At 41.0% G+C, this 20,831-nt stretch overlaps 1 protein-coding gene across 1 annotated transcript in view; it reads left to right on the top strand.

Moving 5' to 3' along the window:
- LOC107569546 (delta-sarcoglycan-like) overlaps positions 1-20,831 on the top strand; it is a 183,376-nt gene that overhangs the window by 143,744 nt on the left and 18,801 nt on the right. Inside the window, exon 6 of the mRNA XM_016255664.1 lies at positions 14,875-14,998. Coding sequence (XP_016111150.1) covers positions 14,875-14,998 — 124 coding nt within the window. The remainder of the gene's footprint in view (positions 1-14,874; positions 14,999-20,831) is intronic.

Below are 20,831 nucleotides of genomic sequence, written 5' to 3' on the forward strand. Positions count from 1 at the left end.
ATGTCTAGAAATGCTGATCCCAATGCATTTTTATTATCAACGTGGATATTAAAATCGGCAACAATTAAGACTTTATCTGCAGCTAGCACTAACTCTGATAGAAAATCAGCAAATTATTTAATAAAGTCTGTATGGTGCCCAGGTGGCCTGTATACAGTAGCCAGTACAAACATCACAGGGGATGTGTCATTGACACTTGTTTCTATGGGTAATGTTATTTGAATCACCATTACTTCAAACAAGTTATACTTGAAGCCCGCCCTCTGAGAAATACTGAAAATATTGTTATAAATTGAAGCAACACCACCCCCTTTACCTTTTGGACGCGGCTCATGTTTATAACAGTAGTCTTGTGGGGTAGACTCGTTTAAAATAATGTAATCATCTGGTTTTAGCCAGGTTTCTGTCAAACAGAGCACATCTAGGTCATGATCAGTGATCATATAATTTACAAAAAGCACTTTTGTAGAAAGGGACCTGATATTCAATAAGCCAAGCTTTATCATTCGTTTCTCTGTATTATATAAATTTTTTATTTGTTGAACATCAATTCAATTTTTACTCTTAAATTGGTTTGGACGTTTGTTTGTATTTTCTAGTTCACACAGAACAGACACAGTCTCTACAGTGTGATATCTAGGTGAAAGAGTCTCTAAGTGCTGAGAATTAACTGATTTCTGTGACGTGTGGTGGCTAGCAGACGGTCAGTTTAGCCAGTCTGTCTGTTTCCTGACCTGGGCCCCAGTTAGTCAAGTGCAAACTCTAAGACTATGTGCCATATTTCTAGAGAGAAGAGCGGCACCACCCCTGGAGGGATGAAGACCATCTCTTTTCAACAGTTCAGGTTTGCCCCAAAAACTCGTCCAATTGTCTATGAACCCTATGTTATTCTGCGGGCACCACTTAGACATCCAGCCATTGAGTGACAATAGTCTGCTATGTATGAATTTACGTTTAGCATTAACCAGCACTTTTTAAATTGGTATCCCTTCTTCCATTCATTGCAAAAACACGTGAACGAGTTGTGTTCAATCAAGTCTCTGCCTTTCTCACACAGAAAATCCTCCTAGACAGCAACCAGTCTGGCTTCAGAAGTGGACATTTAACCGAGACTGCCTTACTCTTGGTAGTTGAAGCCCTAAGACTGGCAAGAGCGGCTTCCAAATCTTCAAAACTTTTCTTGCTGGATCTGTCTGCTGCTTTTGACATGGTTAAACACCAAATCCTCCTGTCAAACCTATTGGCAAAGGGCATCTCAGGAACTGCACTCCAGTGGTTCGAGTCTTACCTGTCAAAGTATGTTGGAGGGGTGAGGTGTCCAAGTCACAACATCTAACTACTGGGGTGCACTGCTATGCTGATGACACTCAACTCTACCTCTCATTCCATACTGATGATCCGACGATAGCTGCTCACATCTCAGCATGTCTAACAGACATTTATTGCTGGATGAAGGACCATCACCTTCAACTTAACCTTCCCAAGACAGAAATACAGAGTTCTGGCATGAAACTCTAGATTGCCCAGTCCGATAGGTCTAACTCAAACTGACCTAATGACATCATCACATGGCACAGCTGATTGGTTCTCTCCTGTATCGGTAGCCAATGAGCTTGCTGCTCAACATTTAAATTTATGACTAGTGCTTGCAGTAGCAGTTGCAGCTTGCTTCAGAACAGCGAAATCAACATCTAAGATAAGTGAATGCTCTTCTAATCCATATTGCTGTGTGTATTGTGTGGTCTGCCTAATTGAATTCAAAAATGAGCAACCAAAATCAAGTTTAAACTAAGTGTCATGTTAGCAGTTTGCATCGTATGCAGGAGCGAATATTAAGCATATTAGCAGCAGCATTTAGCATCTGTGTTTATACAGCAGGAGCAAAACACAGTTTAGAGCATATGTAATCACTCTGAGGACGCACCGATAGTAACGGACATGAAATGGGTTCATTTGAAATAAGCATTCTTGTGTATGCATTTCAACAGGGTTTCACCATATATAGCGGCGATTATCCCAGTGTTCACGTTCATTATTTCTAAGGTCGAGGTTTTCATTGTGATGAGTGTGTGGTTGATTTCAGCTGCATGCAGCGTCAGAAGCACGTGCTTATCACAGTCATATCAATGACAGTGTTGCGGGAGACGCTGAAGATTACTATCTACGGCTGTAATAGTTAGTTCCGAGTGAAATGCATTATGGGTAGTGTAGTTCAGAGAAATGTCCTCGTGCAACGTGTGTTCTCACTGTGCTGTGTAATTCAGAAAACAGAGAAAGAACATGTATATTCTGCTTTTATTTCAGTTCATTCAGGTCAGTCCACCCAGGGGGTTTTGTGCACTGTAACTTGACAACTTTTATCTGCACGAGAGTGTAAAATGGCATGCATCGGCTAACTTTGTCCGTCCCATCATTGCACGAACATGAATTAACAAGCTGTTACGCTGCCGATGATACTGATGAAGTGGATAACTGGGGTCTTAATTATCGGATTGCAACGTATATCCATTTTGTTAATTAAACATTACACATAGTGCACATCTAATTAGAGTTAAGCCAGTCGGCGTGGTAGCCCAGGCTCACATAGTCATAGCCCACAATTGTTAAGTCAGTCAGCGTAGTAGCCAAGGCTCACATAGTCATAGGCCAACTAGTGTTAAGCCGGTCGGCGTGGTAACCAAGGCTCACATAGTCATAGGCCACTAGTGTTAAGCCTGTCGGCATGGTAGCCCAGGCACACATAGATAGTAATACGTGCGGTTCACATGGCTCTTCAGAGCAGCAGCAGTACATATGTATTGGCGATAGATCTGCTTGTTGGGGGGTGTTTTGTTCTTGTTTTGGCTTGTATTGTCCCTTCTCTGATTCCTGCTTTGTGGGGGGGTATTTCATGTATGTTATATTTGCAGCAGCAATATTTCTTACATGCTCACAGCAGCATGTTGTGGATGTATTGGCAGTAGCAAATCTCGGTACTTGCTCTGCCACAGCAGCAGCGTAGCAGATCTATTCCGCCAAGACCAAATACATTAACATTGTCATGTACATTACCATGCCAATCCCTCCAAGAGTTGTCATGACAGAACTGCTTGTGGTTTCAGAAAACCCATCACTTCATCACAATTTTACCATCCAGCTAGGCGCATCAACCATAACTCCTTCAAGGACAGCAAGGAACCTTGGAATTGTGATTGATGATTAGCTGAATTTCACAGACCACATTGCTAAAACTATCCAGTCCTGCAGATTTGCTTTATACAACATTTGCTTTATACAGCCCTTTCATTCGGAACATGCTAAACAGCTCCTTGTTCAAGTTCTTGTTCTATCCAGGGTGGACTATTGCAATGCTCTCTTGGCAGGTCTTCCAGACAGTTTTATCAAACCTCTAGACCTAATCCATAATGAAGCTGCAAAATTAGTCGAAAAGAGCATGTCACACCTCTGTTCATCAAATTGCACTGGCTACCAATACCTGCTCGCAAATTCAAGGCTTTGGTTTATGCCTACAAAACAACCACTGGCTCTGCACCCCTTTACCTAAATTCACTATTTCAGACTTATGTGCTCTCCAGAAACTTGGGTTCTGCAAATGAACTGCACATTATAATGCCATCCCAAAGAGGCACAAAATCACTTTCACTGACATTTACCTTAACTGTTCCCTCCTGGTGGAATGACCTGCCAAACTCAATCCGAGCAGCTGAGTCTGAGCTTAGTTTGAATGAATCCTTGTTTTGAACGAATCGTGTGAACCAGTGATTCAAAGGCCCATTGATAGAGAGAGCTGTTTACTTAATTCCTGAATGAATCAGCTGTTTGAACGAATCAAATGAATGCATGACTCATAAAGACATTTAACGCCACCTGCTGGCAGTTTTAGTTTATTATTTAGAAAATAATTTCATTTAAAAAAGACCTTAAAGGGATAGTTCACCCAACAATTAGAATTATGTCATCATTTACTCACCCTAATGTCGTTTCAAACCTGTGTGACTTTCTTTTGTGCAGCAAAAGTATTTTGAAGACTGTTTAAAGCAATGCTGATATACGCTGATCAGGCATAACATTATGACCACTGACAGGTGAAGTGAATAACACTGATTATCTCTTCATCACAGCACCTGTTAGTGGGTGGGATATATTGGGCAGCAAGTGAACATTTTGTCCTCAAAGTTGATGTGTTAGAAGGAGGAAAAATGGGCAAGCGTAAGGATTTGAGCGAGTTTGACAAGGGCCAAATTGTAATGGCTAGACAACTATGGATGCACAATGGGAAGAAGGCAAGCCGGCAGAGGCAGTGTGATGCTTTGGGCAATGTTATGCCAGGAAACCTTGGGCGATGCCATCTATGTGGATGTTACTTTGACACATACCTCCTACCTAAGCATTGTTGCAGACCATGTACACCCTTTCATGGAAACGGTATATACAGTGGGTACGGAAAGTATTCAGACCCCCTTAAATTTTTCACTCTTTGTTATATTGCAGCCATTTGCTAAAATCATTTAAGTAATTTTTTTTCCCTCATTAATGTACACACAGCACCCCATATTGACAGAAAAACACAGAATTGTTGACATTCACGTTTTATATATATATATATATATATATATATTTTTTTTTTTTTTTTAAATGACATTGTACTTTAAATATGAAACTAAAACCATCATGGAAACGGTGTATGTATATATATATACAGGGTTTAAATTGGGCCGGGGCCATCCGGGGCTGAGCACATAGACTCCAGGGCTCGACATTAACGCTTCATTAACGCCATAAAATTAACCTGACTAAAACATCAATAACCAAAAATATCTTGGCAATCACCAAAACGCAAGTATTATTCTGATTTTATTACATTTAGAGTAAGTGGCGAATATTGGAAATAGTAGGGTGACCAGAGGCGGACAAAGTACTCAACTCCATTACTTGAGTGAAAGTACAGATACTGCTGGTCAAATATTACTCCATTACAAGTAAAAGTTGTAAAGACAGATTTTTACTTAAGTAAAAGTACAGAAGTACTTGCTTGTAAAAGTACTTAAGTACCAAAAGTAAATGTCCTGTTTTATGTCAATGCACTGTTTTATTGTCGTACACAATACTTGCAATACTTCTGAAGCAACTTAGAATACATTACACCTGCTGAATACACTGACTAGCTTGTAGTATCTTTGGAATAAAGAGCTTTTAGAATGTTAAAAACCTATGGGGGGGAAAAAACATAAATAAATAAATATTTAACACCCCTACCCACCCCCACAAAAACAGGATGGTAGTGATCTCACACAGCTCTACACATCTATGTGTAGCCATTCATCCACATTTAAACAGAGTGGACAGTGAAATCCTGTAAATACAGAGTGATAAGGAAGAAACTAAATCAAACCTGCTTTAAAACCCAGCAACACAACTGCAGCTGTATAACTTTACAACAGAAACACTGCAGTAAAGTACCGATACTCAAAAAGTGTACTTAGTTACTGTCCGCCTCTGAGGGTGACCATACGTGCCCAGGGCTGCATTAAGACCGCACAGGGCCCCGGGGCTATGACTTACTGCAGGGCCCCCATCACAATAATTATATATATATATATGGTACAACGGAGCTAAAGGCACACCTTAAGAAAAAATGTGCCATTCACTGCGCCTAAAATGTATAATTGCAGAAAAAATATATGCGTTGTATTGAACATTAATGGAGCAACAGATTTTGTGTGAAAATAAATCATTCAAGTTGTAAGTCATTCAAGAAAATAAATCATTATTTTGTTTAAAAATTGTATAAATATTATTATAACACCTACTACAACCCATGTTCTCGTGTCCGTTTCATGTGATGTATTTAAAACGATATATATATTTTTTTTTTAAAGGACAAATGCTAACCTTTCTTATATCTGGTGTAATTTTATTTAATGATATAAAAATGCCAAACTGAATAGACAAGCTAACTCTGGTTTGTTGTTCAGCACATTTTGAATCTGTTTAAATCATTTCAATGCAGAGTCGAGCAGAACAGGGCAGGTGATGAGGGAGCAGCAGAGGAGTTTGAACAGGAGGGAGGAGAGGAGAAGAGTGGACAGGAGAGAGGAGAGGAGAAGAGTGGACAGGAGAGAGGAGAGGAGAAGACGATGTTGGACAGGAGAAAGAAGCACCAGACACTGAACAGAAGAAAGGAGACGAAGATGTTGGACAGGAGAAAATAGTGCCAAATATTGGACAGGAGAGAGGAGCAGGAGGAGAAGGGAGCAGCATAGGAAGAGTTAGGGAGGACTTGCCAGACTGCTGGAACACTAATCAATATGAGTACTTCACAAAGACATATCCATTTCTCATGATAAAAAATAATAAACTGGGATGTAAAATGTGTTATGAAGCAGGGTCACTTGGGGCAATGAGAATGGGGAAACACAGGTACACATTTTCTACGGAATGGCAAAACTGTAAGATAGGCCCATATGGTGAGACAAGTGAAAAACAAAACAAACACAGTTTGTCACACAGTCACAATTTAGCAGAAGACATTGTAAAAAAAAACGTGAGAAAGGTGAGAAAGCTCTAGAATTTAGCTTTCTGAGAGCACAAAGTGATATTTTAGCATCAACCTACAATGTCTTTAGAACAGCATACTATATTGAGAAAAATAACCGTCCTTACTCTGATTATCCAGGATTACTAGACCTTCAGATGATAAATGTTGTGAATGTTGGCCGGGTTCTTCATTCAAATGTCACATGTACAGACATTGTGCATTTTATAGTCAAAGAGATGAGGCAAGCATTATTGGCAAGAGTAAAAGCGACTCGAGCAAAGCTGAATTTGTGGATGAAAGCACTTTAAGTAAGATGAAAGCACGTTAAGCAAGAAGTCTTGCCTAATTGTGTACCTCAGAACATCAGTTACTAGCTCAGAACCACTGACCATTTCTTAGATCTTATTGAGCAAGAGAGTACAGCTGCAGATGGAATCAGTAGTACGCTAATCAACTGCCTGCAGAAACATGGTCTTGATGATGCTTTTCTTAAAGAATGCCTGGTGGGATTCTAGAGGTGGGGGACTCGAGTCACATGACTTGACTCGAGTCAGACTTAAGTCGCAAATTTTAGGACTTGAGACTTGCTTGACAAATATTCATAAAAGACTTGACTTTGACTTGATATTCATGACTTGAGTTAAATGACTTGAAATAACTTGTCTTTCATTTAATAAATATCTGTTTGTTTTTGAACGGACCACAACCTAACCAAGTGACGTAGCAGTCAGGCAAGCAGAGCATGCGCAGTGTTGCCACTTAGCGACTTTGTACATAGATTTTACAACTTTTTTCCAAAAAAGTGCCTAGCGACAAATCTAGCGACTTCTTGAACAAGCCTTATTTAGTTTCTGAGACTTGCCGCTACTGCCACACGAGCGCAAGGTCTTGCTTTCCCAGAGCGCACACACCTCTCTCTGTGTCTGCTCTGTTCAGCGAGCGGCTGAGCGTAGCAGCGCTTTAGGTTAAACAAGATATTCTGTCACTTCTAACTCTATTTTATATGCAAATATATCCAAAATCACAGCACAGCCATATGTCTTTATCTTATGTGTATTTGATTTCATTGGATGACGTTGTGATTATGAATCAGGATTTTTGTGCAGATTAACATCTAACGGAGAGCTGGTAGTCTTAATGGGCCGCGTTTCAGTCTCTATTTCATATTCATCCTGTTGTCTTATAACAGAGACAGAAAAATATACCAGTGAAAACAGTTTTATTGAGAATTTGGCTGCATTAAAATACAGTTTGTGAGCACTATCAAATAAATTTTTTTGCAAGTGGAATGCATTGTAAATGGCTATTCACTGATTATAAGGAAATGTCCGCTTTTTTTGGCAGTAGCACTTAGTATACGCATGCGGAGGCATCATGCCTATTCAAAGTGATTTTTGATTTCAGATTTTTGAGCCAAGTGGACTTTGAATGCAGCTTCCAAAAGACAAAAACTAGCCGATTAAAATTGTCTATATTGAATACAATCACACCGGCGTGATTAGACCATTCAGTGTGTCATATCATCAGCTGCTAAATTCAAATCTGTGTTTGAACAGACGCGTTTTTACAGCACTGCGCATTAACCAATCACACACGATGCTGTTGAGCTTATGAATGCAATGACCAATCAGAGGTGTGCAGATGAGTCATCGCTAAAATGCCGGTGTTTTCTTCGCTTGCTGACTGAAAACCCCTAAATGTGTGTATGAATCTGTAAGATATTGATTTTATAGTGTAAATGTTAGGATCATGGACCTGTTTTGTTGTGTTTTGCCCTGTCTTTGTTCCTGGTTTATGGTCTTTTTCCTGTCCTCGTTTAGTTTAATTATGATTCCTGGCACCTGTGTTTGTTAACTATCCCCAGTATTTAAGTCTTTGCCTTTGCGTTCTGTGTTTGTCGGTTCTACTCGTTATGTTTGTGCGTTTCCTGCCATTTCCAGTGTGGATGTACCCAGTGTTCCGTGGATTAAAGACTGTTTTTATTTATTCGTGCCTCCTGCGTACTTCCTAAACAGCGAACTGTGACTGTAAACAGCTTCAGTGATTTTAATGTACGTTTTTGAGAGTGCTTGAACTAGACTGTCAGTGAAAATGTTCTTTGATAATGTACACTGAACAAAATTATAAATGCAACACTTTTGTTTTTGCCCCCATTTTTCATGAGCTGAACTCAAAGATCTAAGACTTTTTCTATGTACACAAAAGGCCTATTTCTCTCAAATATTGTTCACAAATCTGTCTAAATCTGTGTTAGTGAGCACTTCTCCTTTGCCGAGATAATCCATCCACCTCACAGGTGTAGCATATCAAGATGCTGATTAGACAGCATGATTATTGCACAGGTGTGCCTTAGGCTGGCCACAATAAAAGGCCACTCTAAAATGTGCAGTTTCACATACACATACATTCAAAATGCCATCAATAAAATGTACCTGTGTTCGTTGTCCATAACATATGCCTGCCCATACCATAACCCCACCGCTACCATGGGCCACTCGATCCACAACGTTGACATCAGCAAACCGATCTTGATATGCCACACCTGAGGTGGATGGATTATTTCGGCAAAGGAGAAGTGCTCATTAACACGGATTTAGACAGATTTGCGAACAATATTTGAGAGAAATAGGCCTTTTGTGAACATATAAAAAGTCTTAGATCTTTAAGTTCAGCTCATGAAAAATGGGGGCAAAAACAAAAGTGTTGCGTTTATAATTTTGTTCAGTGTAAATGTTCTTTGCTCTCTTTCTGCACAATGAAAATGTTATGATTAGTAGCCTAACTTGCAATGTTTTTATTCACATTAACTTTCAATGTTAAATTCACATTAAATATAAACTCAGTCATATTAAAAATATGTTATGGCATGATATCCATATCTGTTAATTAAGGGAACAGACAGGTTTTTATGCATAGTTAATAGATTACATTATTAGGTTACTTTGACCATCGCCCACTATAGATCAACATAACCTATAAAGGTGAGAATCAAGATATTTTATGATATAGTTAATTTGTTTGGGGATGTTTCGAATAAAAAGGAAAAAATAAATAAAACATCAATGCTGTTGTGGCTGCTGTGTCACATGACGACCCCCCCCAACTCATGCCCTCTCAAAAATAATGAGTGCATTTCGCCCCTGTATGCATGTGTACAGTACAGTGTCTAATAATTGGTCTTCAGTGTTAGATTTTGAGTGAAAGCCTATGGATAGTTTATGGGGATGCATTAAAAAAAAATACAGTTGCTAAGCCAACCATGCATACACAAACAAACAAAACAAAACAAAAAAAACTCAAACTTGCAAGCACAACAAGGCACACTCATACACGTGCACACACATTCACTCACAAATATTAATAAATCACACTCATTCAAATCACCTCTCTCTCACACACACACACACACACTCACACAGATTAATAATGTACAAGGTTTGTGTGATTCAATTATTTATATTTTTTTCTTGTTGTTGTTATTCTTTTGTTAAAAAGGAAGGATCTAACTTAAGGATGTGTTCATGTCCCATAAAGGTGATGCATGTTTGAAGAATGCCATTTGGTGGAATAGAAACCATTTTACTTGAATTGTTTAAAGGGGTCATATGATGTTGTTAAAAGAACATTATTTTGTGTATTTGGTGTAATGAAATGTGTTTATGCGGTTCAAGGTTAAAAAAACACATTATTTTCCACATACTGTACATCAGGGGTGCCCAACCCTGCTCCTGGCGATCGACTGTCCTGCAAAGTTGTCTGTGAGTCAGAACAGCCGGCATTGTAGTCTACTCTACCAGGATCAGGAAATAGTCCTCCATAAAATGTGCTGCACACATCTGAATATTTGGGTTGAAATGTTCTGGAACAGTGTTGTAAATACTGCGTTGCTGCTCCACTTCACTGTGAATACTGACTCGCAGATGCTGACTGTTTAAAATTCAAAAGTTCAAAAGACTGCCGGGTTCGGGATACTGAAAGATGCTTTGATGTTCCATGAATGATCCTAAATTTTCTGCGATGTGTATCGTTTAAATTCCAAGCAGCTTTCAAATCTACAGCCAAGATGGTGCCGAGTATGGCCATCGTGTTGCAAGCTCCGACCCAAACTGGCAGCTTTTTGGTTGTTTTGTATGTAATTTGGATGTTTCTTGTTCTGGATGTTGTCTCCCTAATTGTTTACAACAGAGAAACACGTCTGGATATTGGTTCTACAATTACTCACCACAAACCGGACTTTAAATTCCTCAACACCGACCCATTGTTTATAAACAACACTGTGGAGCCCTTTGTTTGGGCCAGAACGCGACGTCGAAAACGGAGCCGGAGGAGAGGAAAGAGAGCCGGCGTCCTCGTCAGATTAAGACACCGTGCAGACCGACCACCACTTCCAAGTATACTACTGGCTAACGTCCAGTCCCTGGACAATAAACTTTATTTTCTTTCTGGCATGAGATCAGGGACTGCTCTATTATTTGCCTCACAGAAACCTGGATGTCTCAAGAGGTACCAGACGTTGCCATCGAACCCACGGGATTCTCTGTGCATTGCGCGGACAGAATACCGGATCTCTCAGAGAAAAGCAAAAGAGGAATTTTATGCTTCATGATCAACAACTCATGGTGCGATCGAAAGAATGTACATCTTATACAATCTCTTTGTTCTCCTGACCTGGAATACCTCACGCTTCTGTGACGGCCGCTTTGGTTACGGAGGGAATTCACAGTGGTCATCATTACAGCTGTTTACATCCCCCCTCAGGCTGACACAGATGTAGCACTCAAGGAACTGTATCGGCATTTATGCAAACAGGAGACCGTATACCCTGACGCTGCATTTATTATAACCGGGGATTTCAACAAAGCCGATCTTAGGAGGATTGCACCAAAATTCTTCCAGCACATATCATGCAACACACGTGGAGATCGGATTCTGGACCACTGTTACTCCCCCTTCCGGAATGCTTACAAGTCCCTCCCCCACCCACCAGCAAATCAGATCACTCTTCCGTTCTGCTCCTGCCTGCTTACAGGCAGAAGTTGAAACGGGAAACACCCGCCCTCAGGACAATTCAGCTTTGGTCGGATCAATCGGATTCTATGTTACAGGACTGTTTTGATTACGTCAACTGGGATATGTTCCGGGCTGCATCCGATGACGACATCGATGTTTACACAGATACCGTCACGTGCTTCATAAGGAAGTGCATAGAAGATTGTACCAACCAAAACAATCAGAACCTACCCGAATCAGAAACTGTGGATTAACGCTTATGTTCGCACTGCTCTTAATGCTCGAACCTCTGCCTTTAATTTAATGCTGATGATTATAAGCAAGCCAGCTATGCCCTCCGCAAAACCATCAAGACCGCAAAACACCAATACAAAGATAAAATTTAAGCACAGTTCACGACTTCCAACTACAGAGACATGTGACAAGGACTCTACAACATCACGGACTACAAGGATCGCAAACACCCTGCTACAAACACCGCTTCCTCACTGCCTGACGAGCTCAACTTATTCTATGCTCACTTCGAAGTCAGCGGCTCCTCCCCTACACAGAGCGCTCCCGCGGCCGAGACTGCTGAGGCTCGTCCACTCTCCGTGTCTGTAGCGGATGTTACCCGATCGCTCCGGCGCGTGAATATCCGCAAAGCTGCAGGTCCAGATGGCATTCGTGGTCAAGTCCTTAAAACAAGCACTCACCAACTAGCTGGAGCCTTCACGGATATTTTCAACCTCTCCCTTTCCCTATCTGTTGTTTCAAAACATCCACCATTGTGCCAATACAAAAGACACCCAAAGCTTCTTGCTTGAATGACTGGCGCCCTGTTGCTCTGACTCCCATCATCAGTAAGTGCTTTGAGAAGCTTATCAGAGATCACATCTGCTCTGTATTACCAGCATCACTCGACCCACTGCAGATTGCCTACTGCACAATAACCGCTCCACAGATGATGCAATTGACTTCACCCTGCACACTGCCCTTTCCCATCTTGACAAGAGGAACACATATGTGAGAATGTTGTTTGCTGACTACAGCTCAGCGTTTAATACCATAGCCCTCTAAGCTTGTGGCTGGGCTCTGGGTCTGAACAATTCTCTGTGCAGCTGGATCCTGGACTTCTTGACAGGCAGATGGCAGGTGGTCAGAATTGGCAGCAACATCTCCTCTATGCTGACCCTCAACACTGGAGCCCCAAAGGGCTGCATTCTCATTCCCCTCCTGTACTCCCTGTACACGCATGACTGTGTAGCCACGCATAGCTCCAACGGCATCATCAAATTTGCTGATGACACAACGTGGTAGGCCTGATTACTGTCGATGGTGAATCAGCCTACAGAGAAGAGGTGCGCACCCTGACTAACTGGTGCCAAAACAACCACCTCTCTCTGAACATCAAGAAGACCAAGGAGCTGGTGGTGGATTTCAGGAGACGGACCAGTGAGCACTCCCCCATCACCATCGACGGGACTCCAGTGGAGCGGGTCAGCAGCTTCAAGTTCCTCGGCGTTCACATGACCGAGGACCTCACCTGGACTACTCACACACAGTCAGTAGTGAGAAAGGCCCACCAGTGTCTCTTCTTCCTCAGGCGACTGAAGAAATTTGGTCTGAGCTCAGACAGTTATACAGTTGCACTGTGGAGAGCATCCTGACTTGCTGCATCACTGCCTGGTACGAGAACTGCACCGCTCTCAACCGGAAAGCCCTGCAGACAATAGTTCAAACAGCCCAGCACGTCGTCAGAGGTGAGCTTCCCTCCCTCCAGGACATCTACACCCAGAGATGTGTGAGGAAAGCACGGAAGATCATCAGAGACCCCTGCCACCCGAGCCACGAACTCTTCTCACTGCTACCATCAGGCAGACGGTACCGCAGCATCAGGACCCGAACCAGCAGAACGCGAGACAGCTTCTTCTCGCAGGCTATCAGACTACTGAACTCCAGATAGCAAGACGATAACCACCCACCTACCCCTACCCCTCACACTGGATTCCATCTAGACACCAGCCACACTGACTCTGACAGCACTGTAGCATGTCTTTCACTGCATAGCATAGAACACATGCAGCTCCATCTTCTCTTCTGCACTAACAAACTACTGCACTGAACTTCACAGTAAAACACTACAGTATACATCACTGTAAGTCATATATAAAAGCTATACATTTATAAGTCTCTTGAGTATACTGTGTACTATGTGTATATTATGGAAATGTGTATATCGTGTACAATTGTCTATTGTGAAAAATGTGTATATTGTGTAAATGTGTATATTGTTATTTATGTATACTGTTAATTTTTCATATCTTGTTGCTTGTACTGCCATGGCACAGAGTCTTGTACCCAAGAATTTCCCCATTGTTACACTTGTGTACACAATGTGTGACAATAAAGAGATTTGATTTGATTTCTTGAGCTGTAACATTCTGCCACTTTTTAGGTGTTCTTTTTCTTATTCATTTCTCATTTAAATCTCTAAGTTAGGTCTCCTTATCTTTCCTATTGTTATTGGTAATTTGCAAAAGATTGACCTTGCTTAGATTCATACTTTTCCACTCCTTAGTTTTGCCTCACCTACCAACGTGCTAAGATCTCCTATATACTGTAGCTCATTAACTATAGCAGTTTGTGTTTTACTATGTGTCTTGCATCAAATCAGATTACCAGTTATTTGTATCTTATGCAAAATCATTCGTAATTAAAAGCATACTATGCAAACATAATATTTTTATTATTAAAATAAAAATATTTGTTATAACAACAGCCAGTATGCTCCACACAGAGATCTGATCTCACCATCATCCAGTCTGTCTATAATGACATGAAGAAACAGAAAAAAAAAACTGAGACAGACACAATCCAGAAGAACTGTGGCAATGTCTCCAAGATGCTTGAAGAAACCTTACTGCAAAGCTACAGTACTGTGAAAAGTTGTAGGCATTTCTGTAAAAATGCTGCAAAGTGAGAGTGTTAAAAAATAATGTCATAAATAGATTTTCTTTATTAATTAATCAATTCTATTAACTAAATCAAATCAATATATTTGGTGTGACCACCCTTTGCGTTTAAAACAGGTTTTGTCCTAGGTCCACTTGCACATAGTTTTCCAGGTACCTTTGTGGGAAGGTTTCTTCAAGTGTCTTGAAGATGTGTGTGTGTGTATGATAGAAATGACATGCCATAAAATGCATTTTCTCCAGGAAATATTTCTCTTTGCAAAGCCCCCCTTTGAAATCATCTGCTTCATTGCTATAACATTTGTGGGCTATTTTGAAATGATTTGAAGGTCTTACGTAGATAATATATATTGTGTTATGTCTTCTGCTCAGGCTGGAGTCTCCTACACGTTCGCTATTCATGGAGGCGCCTAAAGGAGTGAAAATAGAAGCTGACGCAGGTGATTTTCAAGCAACCTGTAGGAGTGATTTACGCCTGGAGTCAAAAGATGGAGAGGTAATTGTCCTTCATTATGTCCTTATGCTGTTACGGCCAGTGGGTCTGATGCTGTAGTTAATGTACAGTTTTGTGACCCTTCCATCTGCCATTGGTTGTCATCAAAACAAGTGCTCCTTTGACATCCATATGTCTCCTTCTCATGTTCAGAGGGAATCAGACATTTAGTTAAACATTCATGCTTTAATACATGTAGATGACAGTTATCTGACATAAATATCCATGATTAAGTTGTACAGACTGGTGATGTCTTAAATAATCTGTTAAATAATCATTGTTTTTTTTAAATAAAACAAATATGCAGTATATGTTCTGTGAGAACTAGGTGAAAAGTCCAACTCCAATGACCTACACAAAAATAGTTCCACACTGCGTCCCCTAGGGGACACTTTCGGGAATCCCATCAGTATGACTGGTATCTGAAGCATGTTTGAAAACACTCCTAATCATTACACACACAGCCCGTGACGTCATTAGCAGAGTGCCCGGAAGTATAAGAGGGTGCCTGAAATGCGACGTGCATTCTTTCAGCTTCTTTTGTCTTCATGATCCGTTTGTTTGCGTACATGTAGGACACACTCTACAAAGCATTTTAGTTAGTGCTTGCCTCCTTTTGAGGACCTGATGGCATGCATGATTGATGCATTTTGTGCATGAGCGAGGAGCATGCGCGTTCAGTTCTCGAGGGAATTGAATGCGCCGATTATGAATAAGTGTGAATGCGTGTTTGACTCAAGTGTGCCACACAAGTCTTGAAAAGTGAAGCCAAAACGTTTCGATCACCCCCAGGTGGCTGGTCCCAGTATAGGTCATAAACCCCACCCTCACCATGTAATCTAATGGGACGTGAGACAAATTGTATTTAGCTTATTTTAACACATGCCTCTTGAACGGCAATCAGCAGACAAAAATTGGAGCAGTCAGGCTAACTAAAAAGGGTCATGGGCGTGTGCTTGTGATTGATTCTGCGGGAGTGGAGGAATGGAAGAGAGTGAAGGTGTGTCATCTTTTTTACAGTCTATGGTTTGACTCACGAGACAGCGGGATGCACTCATGGTGATGCATTCGTGGGGCTACTGAGAGCAGATGTAAAGCTTTGCCTTTTACCAGAGTCCATTTCAAGGAAAGTCTTTTCACTCTGCGGCCATATTTGCAACACCGCTGGGCAGCTGATCCAAGACCAAGTCCTGTCTAAATGAGTGGGGGAATCCTGAAATCTCAAAAACTGCCCAATTAACTCACAAATAAATGACATATTTCAAATCATTAATAAAATCTGAAATTAAGTTCCTTTCTTTCGGTTCTCTCCCTATGGATAGTTTGCACAAGCATTTCTGGCTCTCGAGGGGATTATAGTGACACTTGAACTAGGCAAGCTTAGCTCTCGAGGGAGTTAAATGCGTGTTGTTTGATGCAGTCAATAATCGGTTCCACCCAGGCTTAACTCTCTCTCGAGGGATGAGAGTTGAGCTCCTAGACTCCGTGATTCAGTTCCCGTGGCTGCCATTGTGGTGAGGTGGGATCGAGCATGGGGGTTGTAGGCGGGGCACGGGAGGAGTAGAACGTTTATGTTTTGAGCTCCTCTTGTTGCTTATCCTAAGCAGAAGTCTATCAAAGATGTACTTGTTTTAGAACGGTTTCCTTTGATGGCTATTTCTTTTTATGAAGATTGTAGCATGCCCAGTAATTTTGGGTTTTAAGTAGGCTTCCTTGGTCTCTTCTTAGCAGCTTCTCAGGTTGGGCTGCCTCCAGTGTGTTTTCGGTGGTAACATCAGTGTGCTGTTGCTTATGTTTAAGCACTGAACACAGTCAAGAAGAACGTGCATGCAGTTCCTATGGGCTATAGATTCCATCGTTTAAACCTTGGAAATACAGGTGCATCTCAATAAATTAGAATGTCGTGGAAAAGTTCATTTATTTCAGTAATTCAACTCAAATTGTGAAACTCGTGTATTAAATAAATTAAATGCACACAGACTGAAGTAGTTTAAGTCTTTGGTTCTTTTAATTGTGATGATTTTGGCTCACATTTAACAAAAACCCACCAATTCACTATCTCAACAAATTAGAATACTTCATAAGACCAATAAAAAAAAACATTTTTAGTGAATTGTTGGCCTTCTGGAAAGTATGTTCATTTACTGTACATGTACTCAATACTTGGTAGGGGCTCCTTTTGCTTTAATTACTGCCTCAATTCGGCGTGGCATGGAGGTGATCAGTTTGTGGCACTGCTGAGGTGGTATGGAAGCCCAGGTTTCTTTGACAGTGGCCTTCAGCTCATCTGCATTTTTTGGTCTCTTGTTTCTAATTTTCCTCTTGACAATACCCCATAGATTCTCTATAGGGTTCAGGTCTGGTGAGTTTGCTGGCCAGTCAAGCACACCAACACCATGGTCATTTAACCAACTTTAAGTGCATTTTCAAAAAGCTGGTCAGCAGAAATCACAATTAAAATAACCAAAGACTTAAACTACTTCAGTTTGTGTGCATTTAATTTATTTAATACACGAGTTTAACAATTTGAGTTGAATTACTGAAATAAATGAACTTTTCCATGACATTCTAATTTATTGAGTTGCACCTGTATATGTCTGTAAGTGCTCAATTTTATACTAAATAGTGCTTTTAAGTGTTGTGTAGACTAAAGTAAAGTGTAGATCGGGATTATTGCTATATTTTGTTATAAACAGACATGATTTGCGTTATTGGTAGCGTAACTTGTTTAAGCGTACTGCAAATTTATCTTCTGTTTGTACATAAACTCATTTTAATATAATTTCTTGACGTACATTACTTTAAATAATGCTAAAAAAGGAACTATGTACGAAATCAATCTGTAATGTTAAGCTGGTTGTGTATGTAAATGTGTACATAATGTTCATACTTATTTTTTTGTTTGTATGTTTGTAGTTTTACATAAAATAATTGAGAAGAACAATCACCAGTAAAGTCACTAAAGTTATTTAGACTGCTTTCTGGAGTACTTTTCTGAAAGTGTGCGCTATCTGTTAAGCCTTTGCTCAAGCTACGCAATTGGTCAGAACAGAATAGTAAAAAGACATTGACACAGCGGGTTAAGAGAATGGAATTACACGGCCATCTTTACATTGCATTGCACATCTCTTCAGCAGCAAGTATGGAATCACACAGTGATGAGAAAGATATCTCTCAAGCCTTTTAGATTAGATCACAAGCTTCTTGCTGGAAGTCATAAAGATCAAGTCGGTCATCAGTCAGTGTGGCAGCGACTCGGGCTCGAGCTAAAGCAGAAGCAGCTCGAGCTAAAGCGTCTTATGCAGAAAGAGAAGCAGCTATGATGAGAAAAAAGCAGAAGTAGAATCAGATCTATTCTTGCTACAATCTCAAAAAGAAGCAACTTCAGCGTTTATTGAAGCAGCAGCTGACATTGCGGAGGGAAATATAGATGAATTGGACCATGAGACACACTCAGTTCGCACTCAGCGTACTAAGGAGCATGTTCAGAAGCATACAGTGGAACAACATCAGCAGCAGTTTCCCGATACGCCGATTCTACAGTCATCCTTAAGGAATGCTGAACCCCTTCAGTGTAAAGCTACAGTAACATCTCCACATGTATAACCATCTTATAGAATGGAGGAATTAAAAATAAAACAGGAGACAATGGATAACCAGAGAGATAAAGATCATGGACATCACTCCACTTTCCAAGCATATCCAGCTCCCAGTTTTAAAGCTCCCATGGTTAGTCTGCCATATACATCGGATTTAGCTAACTACATGGTAAGAAAAGAGATTGTGAGTTCTGGTCTTGTGAAGTTCGATGATCACCCCGAGAACTACTGGGCCTGGAAATCCTCTTTTCAAAATGTCACAAAAGACCTCGGACTAACAGTCAGAGAAGAGCTTGACCTTCTCACAAAATGGCTCGGCCTGGAGTCATCCATGCAAGCCAAACGGATCAGATTGGTTCATACGCACTATCCTATAGCAGGTGTCAGTATGCTTTGGCAGCGATTGGAAGAGATTTATGGGTGCCCAGAAGTAATTGAGAACGCATTGCTGAGAAAACTGGAGGAGTTTTCAAAGATTTCTAACAGAGATGGAGAAAGATTCAGGGAGTTAGGAGACATGCTTATGGAATTGAAATCTGCAAAGTAAGGCGGACATTTACCTGGTTTAGCAATTCTTGACACAGCAAGGGGAGTCAATCCCATCATTGAGAAGCTTCCCTTTAATCTGCAGGAAAGATGGATCAGTCTTGGTGCTAAGTATAAAGAGGATTATCATGTTTAATTTCCACCATTTGGCTTCTTTGAGCGGTTAATTTGCGACCAAGCAAGAATAAGAAATTATCCCAGTTTTTCGCTATCTATGCAGTGCCATCCTAAACAGGAGAAATTTTCATGGGTCAGCAAAAAAATACCTGTGTCAGTGAGGAAAACAGAAGTGCCAACCACCCTCCAGATCCTGGTAAGCAATGTCCAATTCACAATAAGCCACATCCGTTGTCAAAGTTTTGGAGGAAAACCCCTGGATAAAAGAAAAAATGTACCACAAAGAACAGTCTATCTGCTTCAGATGTTGCAGTTCCACTAAACACATAGCATCCAGTGCAGCAGCTGTTAAATGTAGAGAGTGTAACAGTGATCGCATGTCTCTGCAATGCACCCAGGGCCTGCTCCATGGGCAGTGGAATCTCCAGTAACACAGCATGAGCAAAGCGGGGAGCCTGAAGGTGATGTAACATCTGAGGTTACTTCTAAGTGCACAGAAATCTGTGGCAAAGCTCCCAGACCTAGATCATGCTCGAAAATCTGTTTGGTTGATGTTTACCCATCTAACTCCCATGAAAAAGCTAAGAGGATATATGTAGTTCTGGATGACCAGAGTAACCGGTTTCTGGCAAGGTCTGACTTTTTCGAGCTCTTTGGGATCAACAGAGATTCTTTCCCCTAAACTCTTCGTACATGTGCAGGTACAACAAAGACAATGGGGAGAAGAGCAGACAATTTCATTGTTAGTTCACTGGATGGGAAAACTCAAGTGTCACTTCCCAAACTCTTAGAATGCAATATGTTGCCTGAAGATCGCAATGAAATTCCAATACCAATTCCAAAACCTGCAATAGCACAATACTTCTCTCATCTCATCTCTCATTTCTTCTTTTTCTTTAAACTCCACACTTAGCATATTGGGCTTGACTGAGACCTGGATTCGTCCAGAGGACTCGGCAACCCCAGCTGCTCTTTCGAACAATTTCTCTTTCTCTCATACCCCCCAGCAGGTTGGCCGGGGTGGGGGCACTGGTCTGCTCATTTCTAACAATTGGAAATACTCAACCCACTCTCCCCTATGCAATTACAACTCATTTGAATCTCATGTGATCACTATAACAGCTCCTGTAAAACTCCAGGTTGTGGTAATTTACCGCCCTCCTGGGCAAATTCTATCTGCCTTCCTAGAAGAGCTGGATGGGCTGCTGTCCTCATTCCCGGAGGATGGCAGTCCACTTTTAGTCTTTGGCGACTTCAACATTCATCTGGACAAGCCTTATGCTACAGACTTCCATTCACTCCTTGCTTCATTTGATCTCAAACGACTTACCACCACAAGCACGCACAAATCAGGCAACCAACTTGACTTAATTTACACACGCAGTTGTACTGCAGACAATATTCTGGTCAAACCCCTACATATCTCTTACTACCAACCGGTTACTTTTAGACGAAACCTACGCTCCCTTTCCCCCTCCCATCTTTCCTCCGTTGTATCCTCCTCTCTTCCTCTCTTCCCCCATTTCTCATCTCTGGATGTGAATGCAGCAACTGACACTTTATGCTCTACTTTA

This window comes from Sinocyclocheilus grahami, unplaced genomic scaffold, assembly GCF_001515645.1.
Source record: "Sinocyclocheilus grahami isolate Dianchi unplaced genomic scaffold, SAMN03320097.WGS_v1.1 scaffold1357.1, whole genome shotgun sequence".
Classification (NCBI taxonomy): domain Eukaryota; kingdom Metazoa; phylum Chordata; class Actinopteri; order Cypriniformes; family Cyprinidae; genus Sinocyclocheilus; species Sinocyclocheilus grahami.